We start from the raw sequence: 27069 nt of genomic DNA, 5'->3' as shown, positions 1-27069 counted from the left end.
AAAAAAAAATTAATTGTGCCCGGTGTACCTGTCCTCCCCGAACAAAAGAAATTTGTGATAATGAGTGATGTTAATCCAAGGAAAAGGTAAACCTCCATAAAAACCTAAGTTAAGGTTCTACGAGCAAAGTTCTTTCCAATGCTCTTTTAATGATTAGCCTCCAAAGTCAAGAAAGGAAAGGTTGGCAGCAGCTAAGAACAGAAGCAGTCAGCAGTGCCACGGGCCAAGGCCAGTGATGACTCAGCACACGCAGTTCCTCCGCGCGGAGGCTGGGATTCCCTTCAATCGATTTTGATATTATTTCACCCGGGGAAACTAGCAACACTTCAAAAAAAAAGGTTTTCTGGGAGCAAAGGGTAACTGGAGTCCTATACTTAATAATGTTTAATCAATAAATAATATTTTTTTAAAGTCGGTTGTGTACAAACCAACGCAGCTGCTGACTCAGCCTGTTCACTCTCGGTGACCTGTATTGAATACCTTATCTTCTGAACTCGTGGTTAGAGAGGGAGGAGAAAATCGAGAGATGATCAGCTATGTACTCAGCTTGCTCCTCTGTAAACGGGTCAGGTCTGTGGGTAAGTATTACACAGTAAAGGGACCGTTTTGCCACGACAACAACTTTTCAATCAAGCCAAATTTCTTGTTCAGCTAACGAACATGAAATAGGTCATTCAACAATCATCCCATTTTAGAGCTGGTAGCGAGTTCTTCTAAACCAACCCCCTACTTAACAGGTGTGGAAACCACCAGCCAGGAGGGAAACACGCAAGGCGGTGCTGTCACGTGGACTCCAGGCCTGCGCTGTCCCATACGGCGGCCTCTGGCCACACGTGGCAACTGCACACTCCAAGTGTGGCCAGTCCAAACTGAATGCATCGTGAATGCAAATGCATACCCGATCTTGATTTGGGGTTTTTTTTAAAGATTTTATTTATTTATTTGACAGAAAGAGAGCACAAGCAGGGGGAGTGGCAGGGAGAGGGAGAAGCAGGCTCCCCGTTGAGCAGGGAGCCCGATGCGGGACTCGATCCCAGGACCCTGGGATCATGACCTGAGCCGAAGGCAGACGCTTAACCGACTGAGCCACCCAGGCGCCCCCGATCTTGATGATTTAGTGAAAACAAAAACATAAAGGATCTCATCATTAACTCTGTATTGATTACAGTGAAATGATGATAGCTTGCCTACACTGGGATAAACAAGATATAGCAAAGTTAATTTCATCTGATACTTTTTACTTAAAAAAAAAGTGTGGCTAGGGGGCGCCTGGGCAGCTCAGTGGGTTAAGGGTAAGACTCTTGATTTCGGCTCAGGTCATGATCTCAGGGTCTTGGGATTGAGCCCTGCATTGGGCCCCACACTTAGTAGGGAGTCTGCTTGGGATTCTCTCTCTCCCTTTCCCTCTGCCCCTCCCCACTGTGTGCTCTCTCTCTCTCTCTCTCTAAATAATAAATAAATCCTTAAAAAAAAAGAAACAAAGATGCCTCATGTGATGCTAGTACCAGAGCCCTGGGCCTCAGTCCTGTCTGCATGCAGCTTGCGGTGCGGCCAGGGCCAATCTCCTCCTGTATTTACGTCTCAGTTTCCTTACCTGTAGAATGAGGGCGTTAGACCAGTGGGTCTCAACTGGGGACATCTGGCAAAGGCTGGAGACATTTTTGGTTGTTACAGTGGGCAGGTGATGCTCCAGATATCTAGTGCGTGGAGGTCAGGGATGCTGCAAAACATCTTACTATGCACAGGGTGGCCCCCATAACAAAGAATTACCTGGGCCCAAATGCCGATAGCGCCAAGGCTGAGGAACCCTGTGTGAGACTGAGGTGACTCCATAGGGCCATTCTGAGGAACTGCCAGACTGTTTTTCAAAGTGGCTGTGCCATTTCATGATCTCCGCATTTCTCCACATCCCTGCCCCTCGCATACTTTTGCCAGCCTTCAGGAGTGTGAATGGCTTTTTACAAAGTCTGTTCTAAGGACAATGCCCTGGATTGTTTACAGAATACCAGGGTCATAAAGAAAAACATTAGCCATTGTCTTACCTGGTGCCTATAATTGTACCAGCCGTTGGAACCTGCGACAATCACCACCCAGTGCCTGCCCCCATCCTCGGGATCACCCACAGGAACAGCACCGACCCCCGGGACCACGCTGAGCAACACGGCTACTTGCCAAATCATTCCAAGCCTCAGAGTCCAGCGGCAGAAATCTGGGAAGAAAAAAGCAGAGTTGAGCAAAAAAGGAATGACAGAAACAGAATACTGGCCCCTAAGATTATATCACAGCCCACGGGTCAAAAAGATAAGGCCATTTAGTTATCAGATGGAACAGCCTAAGGATAAAAATGATGACAGAGCACAAATTTATCTTTGGCTCTGCAGCCCCTTTCCCTAGGGGGGAGAAGAATCTACCCAGCTCTCTCTCACTACAGGTTGAAGTTAAGGGTATAAAGCAAAGAATACTGGCAACACTCTTTGGGCAACCTTAAAAGGTGTTTGTTTGTTTGTTTTTAAAGATTTTATTTATTTATTCATGAGAGAGAGAGAGAGAGAGAGGCAGAGGCAGAGGGAGAAGCAGGCTCCCCGCAGAGCAGGGAGCCCGATGCGGGACTCGATCCCAGGATCCTGGGATCGTGACCTGAGCTGAAGGCAGACACTTGACCGACTGAGCCACCCAGGCGTCCCATCCTTAAAAGGTTTTAACAAGTTTTTGTCACAACTTGGAATACAGCAGATAAAACTCACCAACAAAATTCACCGTATTGGAAAAACGTCTACCACACTGTATGAAATGTTTGCAAGAAAAGAATATACATGTAATGTGTGCATACAAAATGTGGAAGGCAGACATAAAAATTTAACAGTAGTTATTGGTTGGTGGTAGGTGGAATTCAGGATGATTTTCTTCCTATTTCTTTTTACCACCATTAACAGATATTACTTACGCAATAAAGTGTATAAAAATTCTATGTGTGTCCAATATAAATACTGAGGGGCGATTCCATGGTTGTAAGCGAGTTATCTGGATAAGCTCTAGGCAAACAGTGGCAGCCCAAGTTAATGTCTTTGTACGTTTGTAACCCATTTACACGTAGTTAACACGGCAGGCAGAGCACAAGTTTTATTCCTTGTTTTACAGGAACGGGAGGTTAAAGCAAGAGAAGCTAACTTGTCCGATATCCACAGTTAGCCAGCTCTGGTCAGAGACCCATGTCTTCTGAATTCTCAGCTCGGTCTTTCTGCTGCATGGTCCTACACTGAGACTTCATTCCTAATGAAGCACATGCCCAACTGTATACTCCGCTGCCCAAACGTCCCAAGTTTTAAAGCACAAAGGCAGTCCTCAGGCCGCGTCCTGGCCTCCTTGCATCGCTCACATCAGACTCTGCCCCGCATCCTAAATATGTTATTCTAAAAAAAACAGCCTTCCTGTGACAGATGCTAGGCCTGTCACATTAAGAGGAAAAACAGTCTCTGAGATGTAGGGACTCAGCAGAACAAAGTCCACGAGGCTGACCTCAAGACTCTTCTGTCATTTGTCAAACAGTGCTCACTCACTCACTGGCTTATTCATTCACACAGCCAGCCAGAGGCTCCTGCCGGAAAACACGCTGGATGCTCTGAACGCAGTAGGGACAGGATAGGGACAGGACGAAGCCTCTGTCCTCAGCGGGCACGCAGCCAGCTAAGGGATGAACCTCCTGTAAGCTTAAGAAACCATCCTTAGCATCCTGTGCCTAACACTGCTCCAACTCAAAATGGACTGAGCAGTGGGTTTCCCCCCAAAGGTGAGGGAACAAGAAGCCCTGAATCTGATAAAAGTTTAAAAACCTAAAAGCGCCTTAGGCCAGTGCTTCTCCAAACTGACTGTGACCTCCATCCTCTGGGGATGCAATTCTGATCCAGTAGGCCTGGGCTGGGCCTGAGACTCTGCATTTCCAACAGGCTACAGGCGATGCCCAGCACTCAACTTTGATGTAGCAGGGCTCTCCATTAACCTTGGCGGGCTCTTGTTCACCTCTGGTCCAAAGCCCCACGAGCCAACACTACTCCTTACCCGCCTCCGATACCCCCTTTAGGAACACAACTCTTTTTTTTTTTTAATTTTTATTTTAAGTAGGCTCCACGCCCAATGTGGGGCTTGAACTCACGACCCTGAGATCAAGAGTCACATGCTCCACTGACTGAGCCAGACAGGTGCCCCACCCAGGAACTCATTTCTTACTGTATAATATATACCCACATTTCTTTGGCGTCACTGCAAGACTGCCCATGGATGAACGGGTAACCACAATAAGGTACCCTAGGTTTGTTCTTAAGCTTATTCTGAAATGGCCATGCTTTTTGTTTGTTGTGTTTTGTTTTTTAGTACAGTACAGGACAGATGAGGTCAGGGAACAGACGAAGGCAGTGGACTGCCCAGGCCACCCCGGTGCCAGAACCAGTTGGCCTTAATTAACGTGTTAACGTGCACCTGAGGACGCTCTCCCAAGTCCTCCTGATGTGACCGGGGCTCACCGTAGGGCTGGGAGGTAACAGCAGGGGCGACAGTGACTACAGAGGTGACCCCACCAGCAGCTCTTTGATTCTGAGCTCACCCGGCGGCCTCCTGACGGCACTTGAACCTCCCTGGGAAGCCTTCCCCTGGGGCAGCAGTTGGCACACTTTTTCTCTAAAGGGCTGGACAGTAAATATTTTACCCTGCAGATCACACCATCTCCCTTACGACTGTTCGGCTCTGCCGCTGTACTGTGAAAGCAGCCAGAGACCACAGGTAAACCAGTGGGTGGGGCCAGGACAGGTGGTCTCTTTGGCCCACCCTAGGGCGCGAGAATATGCCTTCAGCCCACGTGACCAGTAAAGCCTGGCTGGTTCTTATCGTCCATCAGCAATCATTATACGGGCTCCCTGGTTTACATACCAGTCTCTGAGTTTGGTTCATGTGACTGAATCATGAAGAGGCTCATTACTGGGGAGGCCCTGCCATGTGACTTTCGCCCTTCCTACTTAGGGACAAAAAGAATACATAAAACACCAGAATCACAAAGCTGGCCTGACCGTGAACCACGGAAAGGACACCACCAGCCTAACTGCCTAAATGGGCAAACACCACAGCAGGTACTGAAAAAGCACCGCCAGGTTATTTTTACAAATTCAAATTCATCTGTCATTCTTCTACTAATATGCTAGCATGCTACCCCTCAGTGAGGAAAAGTGCCTATTAAAACACAAATGATACTTTCACAGTTAACGTCTGGCAATGGTTCCTGTCTATCACCTTTTTTTTTTCTTATAAACACAGAGTACGGTTCCTTGAACAGAATGGCAAGTAAAAAGCCTCACAGTATGACACTGATTGCAAAATGTCACTTAAAAAACACATATGTTAAGGGGTGCCTGGGGGGCTCAGTTAAGCATCCAACTCCTGATCTCAGTTCAGGTCTTGATCTCGTCAGTTCGAGCCCCGTGTTGGGCTCCACGCTGGGTGTGAAGCCCACTCAAAATAAATGAAATTTAAAAAACACATATGTTAATACCATTTGGGGAAACATATTGGGGCCTGGGGTAAAGCTGAGATGTGCAAGTAATACAATCTTTCCACTGCCCTCAGCAAGAACATGTCTCAAAGCAAGCAGCCTCACCAGCCATTTCCTGATCAGCAATATTCTTGGCAAAGTCAAAGCCTCAAAACAAAATCACAATCTTGCAACATAACATACCTGTGATTCTTGTTCTATCAAAGAGAAAAGTTCAGGAAGACAAAGTAAGTGATTCCTGCTGAGCTAGCTCTTCGGGATGGCTATTTCTGCAGTCTCCCCACCCATCCATCCAACATCCAACAAACACAGCCTGAGCACCCACTAGGTGCTCACAGGCACCCAACAGGGAACCAAATGACAGAACCCTTCACTGAGCTGACATTCCAGCGGGAAGAGACACACCATTTAAATCCACACATTGTCAGAGGGGATGAGTGTTAAGGAAAAATATAAGGCAGGAGGAGGAGTCCAGTAGGAGTGGGAGGCATCATTTTTCAAAATGGAAAGACTTGAAGGAGGCGAGGAAGCCCACCCATCTCTAACAGCAAAATGCTGGAAGCAATATACATGGTCATCGACAGAGGGCTGTCTAGCTAAATCAGTTATGGTACACCCTTATGATGGGACACTGTGGAGCCTTTAAGAAGAGCAAGGTGGATCTCGATGTGCCGAGAGTGGAAAGATCTCCAAGGGGACTGTAAAGGATGTATGCCGAGTCTGCTAACCATTTGTGGGGAGAAAATGACAGACAGGTGTGACCCTAACCAGGGGAGAAAAGGTGTCCCCCACAGCAACGCGTGTTGATATGCTGCACGGGTTTCTGCAATAAGCCATGCAATGTACGCTTCACACAATCCTCACAGAAGCCAGTGAGCCAGCCTCATCGCTCTGTTCACAGAGCTGAGAAAAGAGAGTCTGGGCAGAGAGAAATGTGCTGGTAACTGCTGGGGCTGACACACAGAAATGCTCCAGAGACTGCTTTTTCTACTACACCCCCTCGCTTGTCACAAAAAGAGTTGTTCATGTGAAGGTCTGCGAGACCACGTAACCAAAAGTGGGCACACAACACGCCCCACTCAGGGCCCAAACACTTCCTCCAGCAGGTCACCCCCCACCCCCCAACCAGGCTCTTTGCCACCCTACTATTTTAAGGCACTTGTGTGCAATGTGTATAAAGAGCTCTCCTCTTAGAAGAGCCCTTCAAAGGAAAACCTGAACCACACAAGTCAAGATCAGCGGCCAACCCTTTACGAATGAATTTTGCCAGCCTCCAATGACAAGTCCTCTGCTGTTCCCATTGGTCCTGCATCCCTCTCAGGCTACAGGGCTACACAAGGTCAGTAATTCCATTAAAGGACTCCACTTGACTTAAAGAAGTATGCTAGCAAGTGAGGTTCAATTCATTTGAGAGGTTTGGGACAGAATGCCCATTCTAGATAAACTGTCACCAGCAATACAAGTAATGAGGCCCCAATCACAGGACTATCAAAGTCAAGTTCAAACCAAGGTCTGACACCAAAGCCTATATCTTAACTACCATCAGGTGTGAACTCTCACTGCCAGTCCTGATTTGCTACTGGTTCTGGGTTGGGAACAGGGATCCATCAAAGCCGAGCAAAGCAGCTAGCTAGACAATGACATCTGAAGAGAGCCTTCCAAACCTGAAGGTCTTTGATCCTGCTCTTTACTCTCCAGGGGCTTACAATAAGATCAACATAAGTGGACCCTGACTGACCACATGCAAGAGAGACAAGGAGAGATGATAAGGACCCCTCCTTGACCGAACTGAGTCAAGCTCCTCTGAGCCCCCATCTCAAGTAGGTCTTGGCCTGCTAAGTTCAGTTTACCAAGAATCCCATGAGAATGGCCCACCTTTGATATCTAATCAAGGTCCCTTGTAATTTTCCATCCACTGACCCTCTCAGCCTGCCCATAAATCCCAACTATCCTTGCTGTATTCGGAGTTGAACTCAGATCTACACTGAAGTATCTGTCCCTAATATAATGGCTGGAATAAAACCTGTCTTGCTGTTTTTAACAAGGGTCTAGTGCAATTTCTCTAACACAGGACACACAGCTAAGTCAGGGGAGACCCTTCCCTCTCTGGGCCTTAATTGTCTGTGCAATGGGATGGTAGAACTGAATTATTAAGGGCAGATTCAGTTCTCAAACCTTTTAACTTCCTGTTTTACGAGTGAGATTAAAACAAAATCCAGGGGCGCCTGGGTGGCTCAGTCAGTTAAGCCTTTGCCTTCGGCTCAAGTCATGATCCCAGTGTCCTGGGATCGAGTCCCGCATCCAGTTCCCTGCTCAGCGGGGAATCTGCTTCTCTCTCTACCCCCCGCCCATGCGCACTTTCTCACAAAAATAAATTTTAAAAAAATTAAAAAAAAAAAAGGAAAAACAAAATAAATAAAACAAAATCCAACTAGCTCTTATCTCAAATGAAAACTATTTTATTAAGGTTAATCAGTATTTTTCCTACAGGGAAAATTTCTGATTCAGTGGCAAACTGGATTCTAGATTATAGCATGTCCTTTAAGGTTACCTAATTCTGACTCTATGCAATTTTTTTCTTTACATCTCTGTAAACTGGGTAACAGCAATGCAAACAATTCTTATCTAAAGACATACAAATGAATTCTGTAAAGCGGAGGCTGGGTTGATTTCCGGTTGTAGAAAGAAGCCAGTTTTGCCTGCCATTTGCCCATTCATTTCATTATTTCTGACCCTGGAGTCTCCTTTGATCTGGCTGCAACCATCACACTACATTTCCTCATTATAAGTTAAATGTAATCTTTAGTACTTGCTCACTTTTATACCTGTATCGAGTGATGGCTTTACCTTTTTTAAAAATTATCTTTTGGGCGCCTGGGTGGCTCAGTCAGTTAAGCACTGACTCTTAGTTTCGACTCAAGTCATGATCTCATGGGTCATGGGATTAAGCCCCGGGGTTGGGCTCCACACTCAGCGGGGAGTCTGCTTGAAGAGTCTCTCCTCTGCCCCTCCCCCTCACTCTTTCTCAAATAAATAAATCTTTTTACAATTATCTTTTAATATTACAAAAAGTATAAGTAACTAAATCATTTTTCCAAATAGACACAATCGATAAACACTTTTAAAATCTCCTAATGGTTACAAGAATTTTGGAATCTAGCAAAGTAAAATTTGCCCAGTGGTAAAGTTTTTCCACATTTTTATTTTCACAGTTATCGGACACTTGAATCCCTTTTACCACAATTACTATTTTTGAAACCTGGTTTCAATGTAGTTTGTAATATTTTCCCGCAATGACTGAATGACTTTTCTAGCTAGATGTGAATTCTTAAGCTAAATTTTGTTATAAGTTATATTCAAGAAATTGAAAGGTAAACATCAAATTATAGAAATGTACTAAGTACAATGTAAAACACCTGTTACCTATCATCGAGCCCATGAACTGTTAATATTTTGCAAATCTGAGAACTCTCTCCCCATAAAACAAATACAATATTAGATGAAATTCCTTCCCATGCCCCGTCCCATTCTCTCCACCACCAGAAAATAACCATGATCATAAGTTAACATTTCTTTTTCTTTCTTTCTTTATTTTTTTTTTTGGTGCAAAAAGGTGATTTTATTAAAGCATGGGGACAGGACCCATGGGCAGAAAGAGCTGCATAAGTTAGCATTTCTCTTCATTCACTTTATTATACTTTTAAAACATATATGTCCACTTTATAAACATTTCCTTCTAAGGGACATTTAGGCGGTTTCAAAAATTTATCATTATAAATAACGTTGCAGTAAACATCCTAATACTCCTCTCCTCGCAAACAAATGTCTCTGTTTCTCTAGGCTACTTTCTAGAAGTGGAACCACTTGATCTTAAGATATACACACTCATTGTTTTAAAAGATTTTATTTGACAGACAGAGAGCACAGGCAGGGGGAGCGGCAGGCAGAGGGAAAGAGAGAAGCAGGCTCCCCGCTGAGCAGGGAGCCTGATGTGGGGCTCGATCCCAGGACCCTGGGATCATGACCTGAGCCAAAGGCAGAAGCTTAACTGACTGAGCCACCCAGGCGCCCCTATACATACCCATTTTGCTAGTAGCTATATAGTTCTATGATACACTTCTACCAGTAGTGAATCTTTTCCTCAAATACCTATCATCTCTTAATAGTATGGAACTTACAATTCATAACCTGATGGATATAAAGTGATCTAATTATGGGTTCAATTTGCATTTCCTGGATTACAAGAGAATTTGAGTCTTCTCATATGCTTAACCATTCAGATTTCAACACCTCAATACATGTGACAATTACCCCCATCATAATCTGGGATTTGAATTATGGTCTACAAAGCAACTTCTGCAGTTAAAAAAAAAAAAAGTGCTGGGCAGTTCCTCAAAAGATAGTCATAGGTCAGAAAAACAGTATTCACTTCAATATACTTCTACTGAACAATACTAGGTATGGTGTATATTATCTCCCTAACAGTTCAAAATTTTTTCTCCTCTCTTCTCCTTTCCCACCGCAACGTCTTTAAAATCCTTTAAAAGGCTCAGCAATTCTCCTGGGAATTACTGCAGGTGCTCCCTACTGGGACCTCTCTCCAATACTTTTCCACACTACACAACTACCTAAGATACACATCTACTAAATTCAGCTTTCCGGGGGCATCTGGGTGGCTCAGTCAGTTAAGCGTCTGCCTTCCGCTCAGGTCCTAATCTCAGGGTCCTGGGACTGAGCCCCGAGTCGGGCTCCCTGCTCAGTGGGGAGACTGCTTCTCCCTCTGCACCCTCCACCCCTGCTCATGCTCTCTCTCTCTCTCTCAAATAAATAAATAAAAATATTTTTTAAAAAATAAATGCAGCTTCCCAAGCTTTCAGGACAAAATCTAAATCTCCTGCAGCAGCACAGAAGGCCCTGCAAGATGCACCACTCTATTCTTATGAAAGAGAGCTCATGAAATTCACCACCCACATGAAATCCCTTGTTCCAACCAGGCTCCAAGACCGTGGTCCAAAATCGTGGCTCTTTCCATGCCTTCACCATGCTGTTTTCCAGGTGAAACATTCTTCTCCATCACACTAGCTCCTCCCATCCCTCAAACTCCATTCAGGCGCTTCTCTGCAAAGTTCTACCTCTTCCCACAAATAAGGATTAGATGCTTCCAACAGGGTTAGATGCTGCCCCTGCGCAAACCTGTAACTGGAATGATTCTCTATACACTGTCTCTCCCCTTTACAAAAAACCCCAGCTCAGTAAGTAAGGCTCAATGAACATTTGTTAACGAATGGAACCCTACAGTAAAAAAGCTGAGCTCCTCCACTCTCTGCGTACCACAGGGCAAGTCTCAAACTCTGGGCATTTATTTTCATCTATAAAACGAAGCCCATGATACAAAGTTCCTTCTTCCAGGCCCCAGATTCTACAATTCTTGGCATGGAATAACCCATGTACATATAACCTCCCCTCTAATAGTTAAGGGGCAGGGGGCCTAATCAAACTTTCACTTTCACGCTTTAAGTTAATCACCCTGTGAGTCCAACCGGCTCAAGCCTCTGAGAACTAGAGCATCCCTAACTTCTCAGAAGGGATCTTTTTACACGTTTGGGTATTTCTGCTGTTGTAGTCACCTGCTTTTCCCCTTGGCTACGGAGGACTGAGTGGAAATGGGTGCAATCCTACACATTACAAGCACCTAGAGCCTGAACTGCTCCTAGGTTGTGAAGGTCGGAACCAAGTGCCAGACCCTGCCCGGCACGCCCTGGCGGTGGGACCTTAGCCAATACCCTCTCCCCACGCCCGTCTCCCCCTGCGCGCGGAGGAAGCGCCTGGGCTTCCAGCCCGAGCTCGCGCCAATAGAAGAGAGCCCCCAGCAGCCCACGACCACCCCTCGGGAGGGCGGGCTGAGAGGTCGCAGCATTTCCCTTGGGATTCACCGTTTCCCGAAATGCTCTTTCGCAGGGTGAGAAGCGGATTACTCAGGGCCGCGGGAGCTGAAAACCCCGCCGGTGAGGCCCAGAGCCGCGGCACACAGGCAGCCCTGGCCCGGATTCCCGGCTGGGGCTCGCGGTTACCTGTGGCGGAAGACCGCGGCGGCGGCGCGAGGCGGCAGGACCGTGGGAACTCGTCGCGACGCGCAGCCTCAAACGCGCCTCCTCGTGATGTCCGCCCTGCAGTGATTGCGGAGCCTCCCCTGGCTCCAGGCCTTAATGGCCTAGGGAGCTGCGTTGATTGGTGGAACTTCGGGGCGGGCATCTGCAAAAGCCAATGGGAGAACGAGCAAGGCGGGGCCGGCGAGCCAGAGGGCCTACAAGTCCCAGCATGCAAGAGCCAGGGCTTCTGGGCCCACAGCCCGCGGACCCTGGGAGAAGCTTGAGCAATGAAATGCGGGTGAGGGGGTCCGGGGTACGTGGGGCTTGCCTGGAAACGCAGCAATTCCAGAAGTGTCCACCGAAGGATCAAAATCAGCGCGCGGGGCACTTTAACCCACTGGTTTCCGAACTTGTAGCACTTTGGAATCATCTAGGGAAACTTCAAAAATCCTGATGTCCCTGTGTCGCCCCAGACGTCGGTGAGTTCCTTGGTCTGCACGTGTTCTGGGTCTTGGAATCTTTAAGGATCCCCCGGTGATCGAATGTGCAGGTCCATTTAATCCTCGAGACAACCTTATGAGAAATACGCACTCTTATTGTGGTCCCTGCTTTACAGTTAGGACGACTGAGGGAGATTCAGCCGTGGAAAGTAAATTAATCTTCGGAAGACCGCATTAGCTCTGAAGTGGCGGGGCCAGAACCCACACCCAGGCAGTCTATCTAGTTCAGAATCCTGTCCTCTTCATCCCTATGCAATGCTATTTTTCAAATGTTTGGTATTATTACCTCACAGGGAAATGGGGAAACTTTATACGTATCTGTGCCGTGGGGTAGAGCACAGTAAATTGAACTGAGTGCAATTGATGTGAGAGAATTAAGTGCCATCCTACCCAAGCACATCAAGTGTAAGATGTAAGGGCTGCATTCACAGGTTGTCTCACTTGATCTTCTTTTATAATCTTTCTTTTTTTTTTACAGTAAGTCAAGTGAGAGCATACTGCCCTGAGCCTGCTCCCTATTTTTGTAAATAACGTCTGTGAGAACACAGCCATGCCCACGGGTTTTGGTATTCTCTCTCGCTGTTTTTACCAACAAGGCAGAGTTGAGTAGTTATACAAGAGACAAGATTTTGGCCCACAAAATCGAAAATATTTACTGTCTGACCATTTACAGAAAAAAGTTGCCAACCCTGAGTTAAGTTCTTCTCCACACTCTTAGCTGGGAAGTGACCATAGTCTTATTCAGACCCACCTCTGTCCAAGTCCATAGCGAAGTCTCATGACCAGTATACTTTCACAGTCTTCCTCAGTGGGGAGTGGTAGGAGTTCATTCAACCATTTATTCAAGAACACATTTAGTGGATGTCCCTTATGTGCCAAGTGCAGCTGATTATTGAGAGAAATTGGATTCTTTTTTTTTTTTTTTAAGAGAGAGAAGAGAGCCAGCGTGCGGGGGCGGGGGGAGGCAGTGTTGGAGGGGCAGAGGGCAAGGGAGAGAGAGAATCTCAAGCAGGCTCCACGCTCAGTGCAGAGCCCCAAATGGGGCTTAGTCTCCCAACCCTGACATCATGACCTGAGCTGAAATCAAGAGTCGGACACTTAACCGACAGAGCCACCCAGGTGCCCTGAGAGAAATGGGATTCTGTTCTTTCCCTTGGGAATTCACTGTCTAATAAGAGAGGAACAGGGTGTCCTTAACCACTCCCTCAATTCACCCAGAATAAATGGTGGCCTTTGGTTGGGTTTTCACAGGTGAAATGGAACAGAAGTGGTGGCCTGATGCCAGGCATGTTTAGGCAAATGAGGTCCAGGGATACCCCCTCAGACTCCCTCAGCAGCACGGTGAGCTGAGAGCTAAGAGTATGGGACAAGAGAAGGCGGCTGAAAATTGAGGACCCGTGGGTGGCTGGGTGTTGGCAGGGAGTTCCCGTGGTAATGGTCAGGAGAGCCTCAGAAGAGACTCCTATGAAGTCCCAGACCCCTGCCCCTTCTCCTTAGTTCAGAAGAGACTGCACTTGTAGGCCAGCCACAAGGAGGAGGCTGAGATGAGAGGGGCTTGGAGGGAGAAGTGGGTGCACATGGTGGGCTCTGCCATCAAGCTACCTGGATTCCGATCCCAGCTCCAGCACGTACAAGCTGTGGGACCTGAGCAAGTTACTTAATTTCTCAGTGCCTGGGTTTCCTCAACTGTAAAACAGAACAGCACCTACTTCTCTCGGTAAATTGAATGAAACACACTGCTTAGCATCTAGTAAGTGCCCCATGAATAGTAGCTACCTGCAGGGCTAAGAGCATGATGAGAAAAGGAAGATAGGAATCTCTGACCTTGGGCACTGCTGTGCTCTGAGACTACACACGGAATGGAATGGCAGCATGGTTTGGGAAGGGCAGCACCAGTGGGGGGGCCAGGAGCCAAGGCACCAGAAAAAACCCCAGGGCGGCAGGAGGGTGGCAGGCTCCCTGTAAACATATAGGCATGAGGACAGCCCCCCCCCCTCAAATGTCCCCAGTGAAATTCTCACCAGGAAAGTCACAGTGTGGGGCTCAGAGGTTAGTGAGGCTCAAGCCAGATACAAATCTGTGATACCACAGGACTGTGGCAGATAACCCAGCCACCAGAGATAAGAGCCCTGAGGAGCCATTTCAGATTCCGTCTTTTTCTATCTAATGGCGAGAGACTAAGTGAGAGGTTCAGATCATAAAGCAATAAGCGCTGGAGAGAGTAGGAAAAGAAATTGATTAAGTTTAGAGCAGGTTTCTGCACCTCAGGATGACTGACATTCGGAGGCTGGGTAGTTTTTTGTTGCGTGAAGGAGGTTGGGGGGCTGTCCTGCACCTCATAGGACATCTAGTGGCATCAGCGTCCCCGGGGGGCTACCCACCTGATGCCAGGAGCTCCCTTCGCTCGAGTTGTGACAATCAAAAATGTCCCCAGACATTGCCAAAAGCCTTCTGGGGGAAGGAGGGGCAAAATCTGCATGTACACCCCGCCCCCCCTTCCATGGTGAGAACCACTGGTTCTCAGGACTCAACATTCATTCATTCATTCATTCATTCATTCATTCATTCTGTTTGATAATGATGGTCAAAGGCATGGACTCTCTCCAGACGTCCTGGATTTTGACTCCATCTCTGACACTTCCTGGCTGTGGGGTCCTGGACACTCTCTTCACTCATCTGTGTTTCATAGGGTTGTTGTAAAGTTCAAACGAATTGATATATAATGAACGAACTCAGAACAGATTCTGGTCAGGTGTCAGCTATTTCTCGAGTGCATGAGAAGTGCTAGGCACTAACCCGAGCCCTGAGGATCCCTGCAGTCAACTGTTCCCACCACAGACACACTGACCTTTTGTATGAAAATATTTCAACTGCAATATGTAATATTCTTGATCTAAATAAAGGGGTAAACTGAGGCAAGCTCAAAAAGGAGGAGTTTATTTGGGAAGAGCAGAAGAATTGCAATTTGAGATAAGCAGACTGTTGCAAGCTATAGGCGAGCACATTGAGGGTTGGGGGTAGGTTGTATTTGTGGGCAGGGAATGTAAAGAGAGGAACGTTCAGCCAGAAGTCAATTAGACTCAAACACACACGGAGACCAGCTTTGAAAATGAAGGGGTCCAGGACAGGCCCCCAGATTGTGCCACTTTGGCATGTGGATTGTCTTGAGCTGAAAGCACTGTGGGCCCAAGAGAAACTTTTATCCCTCCCTTAACAATGCAGAAGAATCTAAATTAAGGGCCTTTCCCCAAATAAGAGTTATTAACAGAGATAAATTTCATCTGAGTGACCCAACTGCATGGTAGGGCAAACATCTAATAACCAAACATCGGCTCCTCTTCTTCTCACCCTGTGAAGTGCATTCCTTTCCTATGAAGTCCCAGACCCCTGCCCCTTCTCCTTAGTACAGGGTGACATATATACCTCATTTTACCTGTCTTTGCAGTGCCCATGTCTGTGTGGATTCCCCATACGTACATCATTAAATTTGATTTTCTCCTGTTAACCGGTCTCATGTCAATTTGATTCTTAGTCCAGCTAGAAAGATCTTTGAGGGGACCAGAATTCTTGCTCCCTGACATAGTAAAATACATATAACATAAAATTTGCCACTTAAACCGTGTTTACATGTACAGTTTAGTAGCATTAATCATGTTCACATTACTGTGCAACGAATCTACTTCTAAAACTTTTCATCATCTTAAAAATCATTCCTTCCTTCCTCGAATAAACTCCTACCTGGCTAACATCAGCTGACTCCCGCTTATTCCCATGACCTCACTTCCTGTCACAAGACTCACTCGCTCCAGCCCTCGTGGCCTTCTTGTCTGCCTATGCAAGTCCCTCTTCCTGGCACATCCTTCCTCTTCCAGTCACGCAGCTCCTGAGAGATGACATCCTGGCACGATAAAGATTGCTGTGGTCCTAAACTCGGGAGGGGAGGGGCACCATCTCTTCCTGGTTGTTTTTGAAGGATTTCCAAGCAATCAATAAGCATTTATTTATTAACAGGTAGGCAGTATTCTTAGAATGGCCCCCCAAGAACCCTCACGCATGTATAATCTCCTCCTCCTGCAGGATGGGTGAAACGTCTGAATAGGATATATTAAAGTGGTAACAGCAGGCCCAAAATAGAGTATCAGATCTAGCGAGAGGCATGTGAGCCTTCTCCAGAGGTCTGGTGAGGACTCAGTAAATGCCAGGCAATGATAGAGGAGGAAGAGGTTCTAAGGTAATCAGAAACAGGTCTAAAGTCAAGGACTAGGGCGCCTGGGTGGCTCAGTTGGTTAAGCGGCTGCCTTCGCCTCGGAGTCGTGATCCCAGAGTCCTAGGAGGGAGCCTGCTTCTCCCTTTCCCTCTGCCCACCCCCCTTGTGCTCTCTCTCTCTCATTCTCCCTCTCTCTCAAATAAATAAAATCTTTAAAAAATAATAAAGTCAAGGACCTCAGAATCCCAATTTTTAAATGTCTTTTTCCCCTCTAGCATTAAAGCTTTCATGTTTTCTTAACCCTCACTCAAGACCTGTTAGCAGACTATTATTTTATCACTTAGTTCTCAATAAAGGATTAATTAATAACATCTATGCAGTAGGGCTATTACTATTCCCATTTTACAGATGAAAAAAATGAAGGCTCAGAGAAATTAAATAGGCGGCCCAAAGTTCGGAAGGGAAATAAGCCCAGAGAGCAGGGCTCAAGAATCAAGCTGAGCTGGGACTTTTCTCCCCCAAGTTTGCTGTCAAGGTTGTGTTTCATTACCTGGTGGGGTATGCTTTTCAGAAGGACCAAGGCAGAAATTCTGACTGGCCTTAATACAGTTGGTTCCTAAGTAGAAGACACTGAATTGTATAAATGAGCAGGGGTGTGTGTGTGTGTGTGTGTGTGTGTGTGTGTGTGTGTAATTACAAGGCTTATGGCAAAATCTGTGGCCCACCCAAAGGAAACCCACACTTTTTCAGATTCATTTCTGGCCACATTGTATGTCACCACCACTGTTCTCTCTTCTTTTACTTTTAATTCTCCTCCACCCCTAAAGTTACTCTTTTAATGTAAAAATGGGTGCCTGGGAAGAAAAGACTTGATTTTGTAAAGTCAGGTTCCGGTGCAATGCTGTGTATCTCAGGCGCTTGCCATGAATGTGGAAAAAATATGTAAAGGCGTCTTGTTTGTGGCAGGCAACACTGTGGACAATGAATTACATGACCCTTTTAAGATGACCTTCCATCAGAATATCCTAGGAAGACAGGGACGTCCCTAGGAATTGTCATAGATTAGTTTCCTAGAAGCAAAGCCTGAGAGACGATTCTTGTGCTAATAAGCTGTAGAGGGCACACTCTGGGGACAAACCTGCAGGAGAGTGTAGGATGGGGACAGGGCAAAGGAAGAGGCTCTGCAAAGATGTGGGTTCAGGAAGAAGCAGACCTCAGCCTGATCCCATCAAAAACCCTGAAGCACAACTGTACCGTAGAGGTTTTTCTACCCAGAGGCAAGAGGACTAGAGCTGTTCATTCCCACATCAGCCAGTCATTGGCCATGAAGAGTGTGACTTCCCAGGCCTCTCCTGGCAGGGGACATCTTCCCTCAGCCAATGGCAGAGTGGGAACGGAGCAGGGCACCAAGAGTTACCCACTACACTGGGACCATCACAACTTACGTGTGATACTAAAGTCAGGTATATATAATAGTTTTCTGGTTGTACTATTATGTTTGTTTATTTGCTTTTAATAGACTTTATTTTTTTAGAGCAGTTTTAGGTTCACAGCAAAATTGAGCAGAAAGTACAGAGAGTATATATGTCCCCTATCCTCCACGTGCGCACGGCCTCCCCAACTATCCACATCTTGGTCCGTTTATTACAATCAATGACCTTACACTGATACATCATCATCACCCAAAGTGCACAGTCCACATTGGACTTCACTTTTGGTGTTGTACCTTCTACGGATTTTGACAAATGTATAATGACATGTATCCACCATTTCAGTATCAAACAGAATAGTTTCACTGCCCTAAAAATCCTCTGTACTCTGCCTATTCATCCCTTCCCTCCTCTAACCCCTGGCAACCACTGATCTTTTTTACTGTCTCTATAACAGTTTCGCCTTTTCCAGAATGTCATATAGTTGGGATCCTCTGGTATGTAGCCCTTTCACACTTCTGACTGCTTCTTTTTTTTTTTTTTTTTTAAGTAATCTCTACACCCATCGTGGGGCTCGAACTCACGACCCCCAGATCAAGAGTCACACACGCTCCACCAACTGAGCCAGCCGGGCACCCCAGAATGGCTTCTTTCACTTAGTGCTATGCATTTACGTTTCTTCCATGTCTTTTCACGGTTTGATAGCTCATTTCTTTTTAGTGCTGAATACTGTTCCATGGCCTGGATGGACCACAGTTAGTTTATCCATTCATCTACTCAAGGACATATTGGTTGTCTCCAGGTTTGGCAGTTATGAACAAAGTTGCTGTAAACATCCACGTGCAGATTTCACGCAGCGGTAATATCAAGGAGTGCAATTGCTGCATCCTATGGCAGGAGTGTGTTTAGTTTTGAAAGAAAGTGCCACAGTGTCTTCCAAAGTGGCTGTACCTGTTCCATCCTGCATCCTCCCCAGCAATGAACGAGCGTTCTCTCCTACCTCCTCACAAGCACGTGGTGTCGTCAGTGTTTTTGCTTTAGGCCATTCTAACAGGCGTGTAGCGGTATCTCATTGTTGTTCTAATTTACAATTCCCTAGTGACACATGATATTGAACATCTTTTTTATATGTTTATATACCATCCCGATATCTCCTTTGGTGAGGTGTCTGTCCAGGTCTTTTAACCATTTTTTTTTTTTAAAGATTTTATTTATTTATTTGAGAGAGAATATGAGATAGAGAGAGAGCATGAGAGGGGGGAGGGTCAGAGAGAGAAGCAGACTCCCCGCTGAGCAGGGAGCCCGACGTGGGACTCGATCCCGGGACTCCAGGATCATGACCTGAGCCGAAGGCAGTCGCTTAACCAACTGAGCCACCCAGGCACCCCTTTTAACCATTTTTTTAAAGATTTTATTTTTAAGTAATCTCCACACCCTTCAGGCTCGAACCCACAGCCCTGAGATTAAGAGTCGCATGCCCCACCCACTGAGCCAGCCAGGCGCCCCTTGACCATTCTTTTCTTAATTGTGCTGTTCATTTTCTCATTGCTGAGAAAATGATGTGAAGAGTTCTTTGTGTATTTTGGATAAGTCCTTTATCAAATATGTCTTTTGCACATATTTTCTCCCAGTCTATGATTTGTCTTTTCATTCTCTTGATTTATTTATATTTTTTAAAAGTGTTTTGCTCAACACGGATGAACCTTGAAAACACTATGGTAAGTGAAAGGAGCCAATTACAGAAGGCCATATTGCCTCATTCCATTTATATGAAATGTCCACTAGGCATATCATAGAGTTAGAAAACAGTGGTTGCCAGGGGCTGGGAGAAAATGGGGAGTGACCATTAACATGTAGTTTTCTTTTGGGAGATGGTTCTAAAATTAAATATTGGTGATGGAGGCACAACTATGAAATACTAAAAGCCACTTTACACTTTAAAAGAGTGATTTTTGTGCTATATAAATTATAATAAAATTGTTACTTTTTTAAAGTTTGTGCTATAGAGCTAAGAGGTGTACAAATTTTATTTTATTTTTTTAAAGATTTTATTTATTTATTTGAGAGAGCATGAGCCGGGGTGGGGGAAGGGCAGAGGCAGAGGGAGGGGCAGACTCCCTGCCCCCGAGCAAGGAGCCAGTCACAGGGCTTGATCCAGGGATCATGACCTGAGTGGAAGGCAGAGGTTAACCAGCTGAGCCACCCAGCTACCCCGGTATACAAATTTTAGCTGAATATTTTCCATAGACATTTTTAATAAAAAATTGGTTTTCAGGTCAGAATAGGACTTCCATATTTACATAACTTCAGTATCACTCTCCATCTCATTAATGCTCCCTGTATTTTATGCATCCTTCAAAACTGCCTCCAGTCCTTTCTGGAACAAGACTGGGTGTAAATAAAAAGATAAAGACAGAAATATCTGATTCATCTTTACGTTCCCCAAGTGCCTTGACCCTTGGGAGTCCGGAGATTTTCACAGGTGCCTTTGCAGTATATTTTCAGAAGCAAGAGAGAAACTGAGAATGTCACGTTGGGGTCCATCCCCAGGGGTTACAAGTCACATGTCGCACTCTGCTGCGCGTCTTGGGGAAGTGCCCTCCGTTACCAGCACACACAGTCAACATCTCCTTTGGGCCAATAAGCACTTCTTAGTCATTTGGCAGATGCACTTCAGGACCTTTGACTGCCATGTGATGCTGTGGACTGGTCTGGGTCAGGTGACTTACTCAGATGAATCCACCCAGTGGAGCCAAGCATTTCCTTTAAACTGTGTCCTTGGCAAAGCCGCTCAACATGTTGACCTGCCCAGAATGTCATACCTCACTGTGTGCTGATGGGCAGATTGGCAAAGAGTTCTTAGACTTCCGGAATCAAAAGGCCCCTGGTGGAGGATGCAGTAAGAGTGGAAACAAACGAAGGACCCAGAAGCTGGCTAGGCAACGTTGCACAGGGCGCTCCACCGCCATAGCCCTTCAATACCTTCTTTTTTTTAAAAGATTTCATTTATTTATTCATGAGAGACAGACAGAGAGAGAGAGAGAGGCAGAGGGAGAAGCAGGCTCCCAAGGAGCAGGGAGCCCGATGTGGGACTTGATCCCAGGACCCTGGGATGCTGACCTGAGCCGAAGGCAGATGCTTAACCATCTGAGCCACCCAGGTGCCCCCGCCCTTCAATACCTTCTTATCTTGAAAATGAAAGAGTTGAATTCAATGATCCCTCAGACCTCTTCCTACTTTACAGATGAGCTGGTCCAGGGCTTCCCAAACTCTTGGATTTCACAGATCAGCACAGTTTTTACAAACATTCAAGAATGGACACAGGGTGTTAGGGGCGCCTGGGTGGCTCAGTTGGTTAAGTGGCAGACTCTCGATTTCCGCTTAGATCATGTGATCTCAGGGTCCTGGGATCAAGCCCCGTGTTGGGCTCCATGCTCAGCGGGGAGTCGGTTTGGGGCTTCTCTCTCTCTCTCCCTCTGCCCCTCCCCTTGCTCATGCACTTTCTCTCTCTAAAATAAATAAATCTTAAAAAAAAAAAAAGAATTGACACGGTGTTTACTTTTTACTTTACAAGGAAGGGTAATGAAAAACTATTATTATTACTGCCATTTTCAATCACATCATTTTCAGAAAGGAAAGATACATTAACTTAAAAAAGTAGGGAAAAAATCATCTCGGGATGAAAGACAGTCCTCGTTAAGAAAAGAGACTTCAGCATAAGTACTGTATACTGGTTCTGTCTTCCTCATTAAAAAAAAACACAGCTTTATTGAGATATAATCTGCATATCAAACCATTTTTTTTTTTTTAAGTAGGCTCCACAATGGGCGTGGAGTCTAACACCGGGCTTGAACTCGCAACCCTGAGATCAATACCTGAACTGAGATCAAGAGTGAGGCACTTAACCAACTGAGCCACCCAGGCGCCCCTCAATTCATTCAAGTGCACAATTCCATAATTTATAGCAAATGTATAGAGTTGTGCAACCATCCCCACAATCTAATTTTAGAACATTTCCATCACCCCCAAAAGATCCCTTATGCCCATTTGCAGTCACTCCCCATTTCCACCCACACTCCCAGGTCTGGGTGTGTCCTTATGTGGTAAGAAACTTTGCAGACATGATTAAGGATCTTCAGATGAGGAAATTATTTTGGATTATCAAAGTGGGCCCAATGTAATCACAGGGTCATTATAAAGGAAAAGGAGATAAAAGAAAGTGTCAGGTGATGCAGCATGAGAAAGACTCGTCTGGCGCTGGCTATTGAAGATGGGGGGAGGCCATGAGTCAGGGAGTGAAGGCAGCCTCTGGAAAAGGCAAGGAGTTGCCTCCTAGGGCCTCCAGAAGGAATATAATCCTGCCAATACCTTGATTTTAAACCAGTGAGACCCATTTTGGACTCCTGACCTTCAGAACTATCAGAGAATAAGTTTTTGTTATTTTCAACGGTCACGTTAACGGTACAGCAGCCATAGGAAACCAACACACTGGATCGTAAGGTAATCCTAGCTTCACTTTCATGTTACAGACTCATTTAGGGACACATTGGTGGATGGGCTTAAGAGCACAATTTGCCAGGTGTAATGGTTCAAATCCAGCTCTACTAGTTATTGTATGCCATCTTGAGTAAGTTCTTCAAGGTTGTGCATTCCTCAGCTGCTCCATCTATAAAATCGAGTTAATAAAAATACCACCCTTGCATTCTGTTATGAGGATTAAATGAATTAGTTGAGTGGGACTTAGTATAACATCTGGCATATGGGAAGCACTACACAGAATAATTCACTCTTATCATTACTCACGTGGTCTTCCCCAAACCAAGTAAATAATAATAACCTGTCCTAGAGGTGAAATGAAAAATCTACTTAAACCTTTCAAAAGATGTTTTCTTCCTCCCAGCAAGCCAATTAAAATTTCTAAGTTCTTTTTAAAAAAATTTTTTTAAGATTTTATTTATTTGAGAGAGAGAAAGAGAGAGCACAAGCAGGGGGAGAGGCAGAGGAAGAAGCTGAGCAGGAAGCCTGACTTGGGGCTCGATCCCAGGACCATGAGATTATGCCCTGAGCCAAAGGCAGAGCAACTGAGCCACCAAAGCACCCTAAAATTTCCAAGTTCTTAAGACCAAGTTTGCCCTAGAGCTCAAGCTAAAGGCTTCAAGAAAGTCCCCTCCTTAGAGAATTATCTTTGAGAAGAATGCTTTGCCCAAGCTCCTAGCTGTGGAAGACGTTGGAGCTCCAAAAAGCTCTTGGCAGTTCTAGTCCCCTCCAGCACATCTGGCTCAGAAATCACTGCTTAGTCCATGGACAGCAATGTGTTATGTGTTTTAATCCAGTCCCTCAAAACATTCTTAAGCTCCTAGCAAATGTTGGCTGAATACCAAATAAATAAATGAATGGGAGCTGACCAGAAGAGACCTCTGTTTCAAACTTCTGGTGATCTTCTTTCCAGAATAGATGAAGACCCTTTTTTGCCCTTGGGTATAAAATTTTGGAACTGGAATAACTTTGGAGGTGATATGGCCCAGGACCCTGGTTTTGCAAATAAAGAAACAGATACTGAAGGAAACATGACACCTAAGAGTATGCGGCAAGTTGGCCACCAAGCAAGACTTGAACACGGCTCTCTGTTTTTCAGCCCAGATGCCTCTCTAGATGTTGCGACAGGTGAAAGAGTAAGACTTTGGACTAAATGGGCTGATCTCAGGTCATGCCCTCAAAATGACTTGCCGAATCAAGTTCCCAGTATCACCTTGTTTCATTTTCTTATACTTCCTCTCCCAACTAAAGCTTCTTTTTTAATTTTAGGGTTCATTAATCAAAGAAATGCTATCAGTATTATCTCTTTTCACATCGTCTATCTTCAGCCCTCAGTGAGCATGAAAAGACATTGGCAAAAGCCACTGTTATCTTTGGCAGATTTGGAAGAACCCATGACTTCCCCAAACCAGGGCTGAATTGCATAAATAGTAAGGCTGGCTTGTGATGTTCAGCAGAACACAGAGACAATAATTAACGTGAATTCAAAAAATAAAACTAGTTAGCAGGAGGCCAGAGTTCCTCTTTTTCCTTCTTTCTCTACAGTAAAGCACTTGGTTAAATGAGAAACTGCTGACTGAGCAGCTAAAAAAATCAAAACAGGAAGCAGTAAATGGCTAGCTAACAAAGCACTGTATTTAAGAAGACCTCAGACACCTTCATGTATTCATAGATGAGTGGACAGGCCCTGACTCAATGAAAAGTTATGCAGAGTACACGAATACACTCAAAGCTCATTCTCTTAAGGAGACTTTATGCAAATAAACTCCTGGGGCCCCTTACTTTCCCTTATGTCATTCAGGGAAGGAGTAACTTTATCACATGTATAGATTCATGTAACCACCACCACAATCAAGATTTCAAGATACAGAACTATCTCCTCAACACAAAAGAACTCTTGAAAACATAATCTTGGAGCACCAAGGTGGCTCAGGCGGTTAAGCATCCAACTCTTATTTCGGCTCAGGTCATGATCTCAGGGCTGTGGAATCAAGCACCACATTGGGCTCCACACTGAGTGTGGAGCCTGCTTAAGGTTCTCTCTTTTACTCTCCTTTTGCCCCCCCACCCCGCTCACACTTTCTCTCTCTCTAAAGAAAAAAAATAAAAGCATAATCTTAGCACTATTATCACCCTAAATAAATAATTCCTTAATATCACCAAAATCCAGCCATTGTTCAAATCTCCCATTATTTCTTTTTCTTTTTGTTTGTTTGAAACAATATCCAAGTAAGATCCATACATAGATACATATGAATCTGTAGGTCTCTCTATCTCTGTCTCTCCTTCTTGTTTTTGTCATAGTTTCTGATTTTTATTTTCAAATGTGTTTGTTGAGGGAAGCAATTTGTCCTATAGAGTCTCTCATTTTGGATTTTGCTGATTATATCTCTATGGTGTTAACATGTTCCTCCCTGAAGGCTTAATAAGATTCAGATTCTAATTTTTGAGGAGAATATTTCTTCAGGAAGCACCTCATGCCTGGTTACCTCTCTCTTTTTTAAGTAACAGCTTTATTTTTTTAAAAAGATTTTATTTATTTATTTATTTATTTATTTATTTATTTATTTATTTATGAGAGAGAGCACAAGCAGGGAGAGTGGCAGGCAGAGGGAGAAGCAGGCTCCCCCACTCAGCAAGGAGCCTGATGCGGGACTCAATCCCAGGACCCTGGGGTCATGACCTGAGCCAAAGGTGAGCGCTTAACCAACTGAGCCACCCAGACGTCTCAAGTAACAGCTTTATTGATACAAATTCACATAAAATAAATTCACTCTTTGAAACATATGCAATTCTGTGGTTTTTACCATATTCACAAAGTTGTGCAACCAACACCCCACTATTTAATTCCAGAATTAGATAGAATTCCATTACCCTAGAAAGAAATCGCATACCCATTGGCAGTCACTCCCCAATCTCCTCCACCTCCACCCCCTGCAAACACTAATCTACTTCCTGTCACTATGTTTGCCTACTCTGTACATTTCACATACAGTTGACCCTTGAACAGTGCAGGGTCTGGGGGGGCTGGCCTCCCATGCAGTTGAACCTCTGTGTATAAGTTTTAACGCCCCCAAAACTTAACTACTAATAGCCTTCTGTTGACTGGAAGCCTTACTGATAACATAAAGAGTTGATTAAATATTTAGTATGTTATATGTATTATATATTATATTCTTGTAAAGTAAGCTAGAAAAAAGAAAACATTATTAAGAAAATCATAAGGGAGGGAAAATACATTTATAGTATTGTGCTGTATTTATATAAAAAAAAATCTGTGTGTAAGTGGACCTGCACCATTCAAACCTGTGTTGATCAAGGGTCAGCTGTAAGGAATCATGCAATATGTGTTCTTTTGTATCTGGATTTTTTTTTAATTTTATTTATTTATTAGAGAGAGAGAGAGTAAGAGCAGGGGGAGCAGCAGAGGGAGAGGGCTGAGCGTGGAGCCCAACTCGGGGCTTGATCCCACGACCCCAAGGTCACAACCTGAGCTGAAATCAAGAGTTAGACGCCAAACCAACTGAGCCATCCAGGTGCCCCTTGTGTCCGGATTTTTTTTTAAGATTTTCTTTATTTATTTGACAGAGAGAGAGAGTGCACAAACAGGGGGAGTGGCAGGCAGAGGGAGAAGCAGGCTTCTTGCTGAGCAAGGAGCCAGATGTGGGACTCGATGCCAGGACCCTGGGATCATGACCTGAGCCGAAGGCAACTGCTTAACCAACTGAGCCACCCAGGCACCCGTGTCTGGATTTTTTAAGCACTTAGCAAAATGTTTTCAAGGTTCATCTGCATTGTAGCTTGTATCAATACTTCATTCCTTGTTATGGCTGAATAATATTCCATTGTATGAATATGACACATTCTTTTAAAGATTTATTTATTTATTTATTTATTTATTTATTTATTTATTTATTTATTTATTTGACAGAGAGAGAGAGGGAGAGAGCACAAGCAGGAGTGGGAGAGGGAGAAGCAGGCTCCTCACCGAGCCGGGAGCTCGACACGGGCCTCAATACCAGGACCCTGGGATCACGACCCAAGCCGAAGGCAGACACTTAGCAACTGAGCCACCCAGGTGCCCCAAGATGCCACATTTTAAATCCGTTCAGCAGTTGATGGATATTCTGGTTGTTTCCACTTGTTTATTATGAATAGTACTGCTATAAACAGTCGCGTACAAGTTTTTGTGTGGACATATTTTTTCATGACTCTTGGGTATACACTAAGGAGTAGAATTTCTGGGTCATTACTAAAATCTGTTTAAGTTTTCTTGCAACTCTTTTTGTTCTTAGGGTATATATGAGAATGTGCAGTCAAATTATCTTGTTTTAAAGTCACTTGAAATAGTTTCCGTTTGTGTGGTAATGCCACAACTCAATACACAGATGTTATTTCATTTTTTATTTTGATTTAAGGGATTTCTTTTTTAAATTTAATTTTTTTATTTTTATGTGAGATATTCATATGGGCTCCCCATGTTCCTTCTTTGTTCAGTTCCCTAATAGTCCAGCTGAAAATTGATTGGGCAGGTCCAGACGAGGAAGACAACCAGGTTTGGAGGTGCCTCAGCAGCAGTTAGAACCCAGACAGGTAAGAGGCCCAGCAGGTCAGCGACCTGGCAGTTGGGGTCTCAGAAAGGAAGGTGGCCGAGTTGGCCAGTGACACAGCAGAGCTGGGAGATTAGTTACATGAAGTGGGATTGGGCGAATACATAAATATATTGAGGATAATGGATAATGGGAGGCAGATTTCTCCATGTCAGGGGAGA

At 44.9% G+C, this 27069-nt stretch overlaps 1 protein-coding gene and 1 long non-coding RNA gene across 5 annotated transcripts in view; one reads left to right on the top strand and one right to left on the bottom strand.

Moving 5' to 3' along the window:
- Positions 1-11747, bottom strand: part of LGMN (legumain) — a 34718-nt gene extending 22971 nt beyond the window's left edge. For 2 of the 3 annotated variants that reach the window (XM_081830029.1, XM_081830030.1), the window contains exons 1-2: positions 11608-11747; positions 2043-2209 (exon numbers count right to left, since the gene is read on the bottom strand). In XM_081830029.1, coding sequence (XP_081686155.1) covers positions 2043-2180 — 138 coding nt within the window. In that variant the 5' untranslated portion in view covers positions 2181-2209; positions 11608-11747. The remainder of the gene's footprint in view (positions 1-2042; positions 2210-11607) is intronic. The other variant, XM_081830031.1, reaches the window with a different exon arrangement.
- A 99-nt stretch (positions 11748-11846) lies between these two features.
- On the top strand, positions 11847-26481 carry LOC145723369 (uncharacterized). 2 transcript variants are annotated; one of them, XR_014148312.1, is made up of 2 exons: positions 11847-12104; positions 26230-26481. It is a non-coding gene; the product is annotated as an uncharacterized LOC145723369 (long non-coding RNA). The 2 variants fall into 2 exon arrangements; XR_014148311.1 differs by lacking the exon at positions 11847-12104 and adding an exon at positions 12699-17795.
- The last annotated feature ends 588 nt before the right edge of the window (positions 26482-27069 follow it).

Source organism: Leptonychotes weddellii, chromosome 9, assembly GCF_054177405.1.
Source record: "Leptonychotes weddellii isolate Sample4059 chromosome 9, ASM5417740v2, whole genome shotgun sequence".
In the NCBI taxonomy this organism is placed as follows: domain Eukaryota; kingdom Metazoa; phylum Chordata; class Mammalia; order Carnivora; family Phocidae; genus Leptonychotes; species Leptonychotes weddellii.
This window is presented reverse-complemented; position numbering and strand designations above follow the sequence as displayed.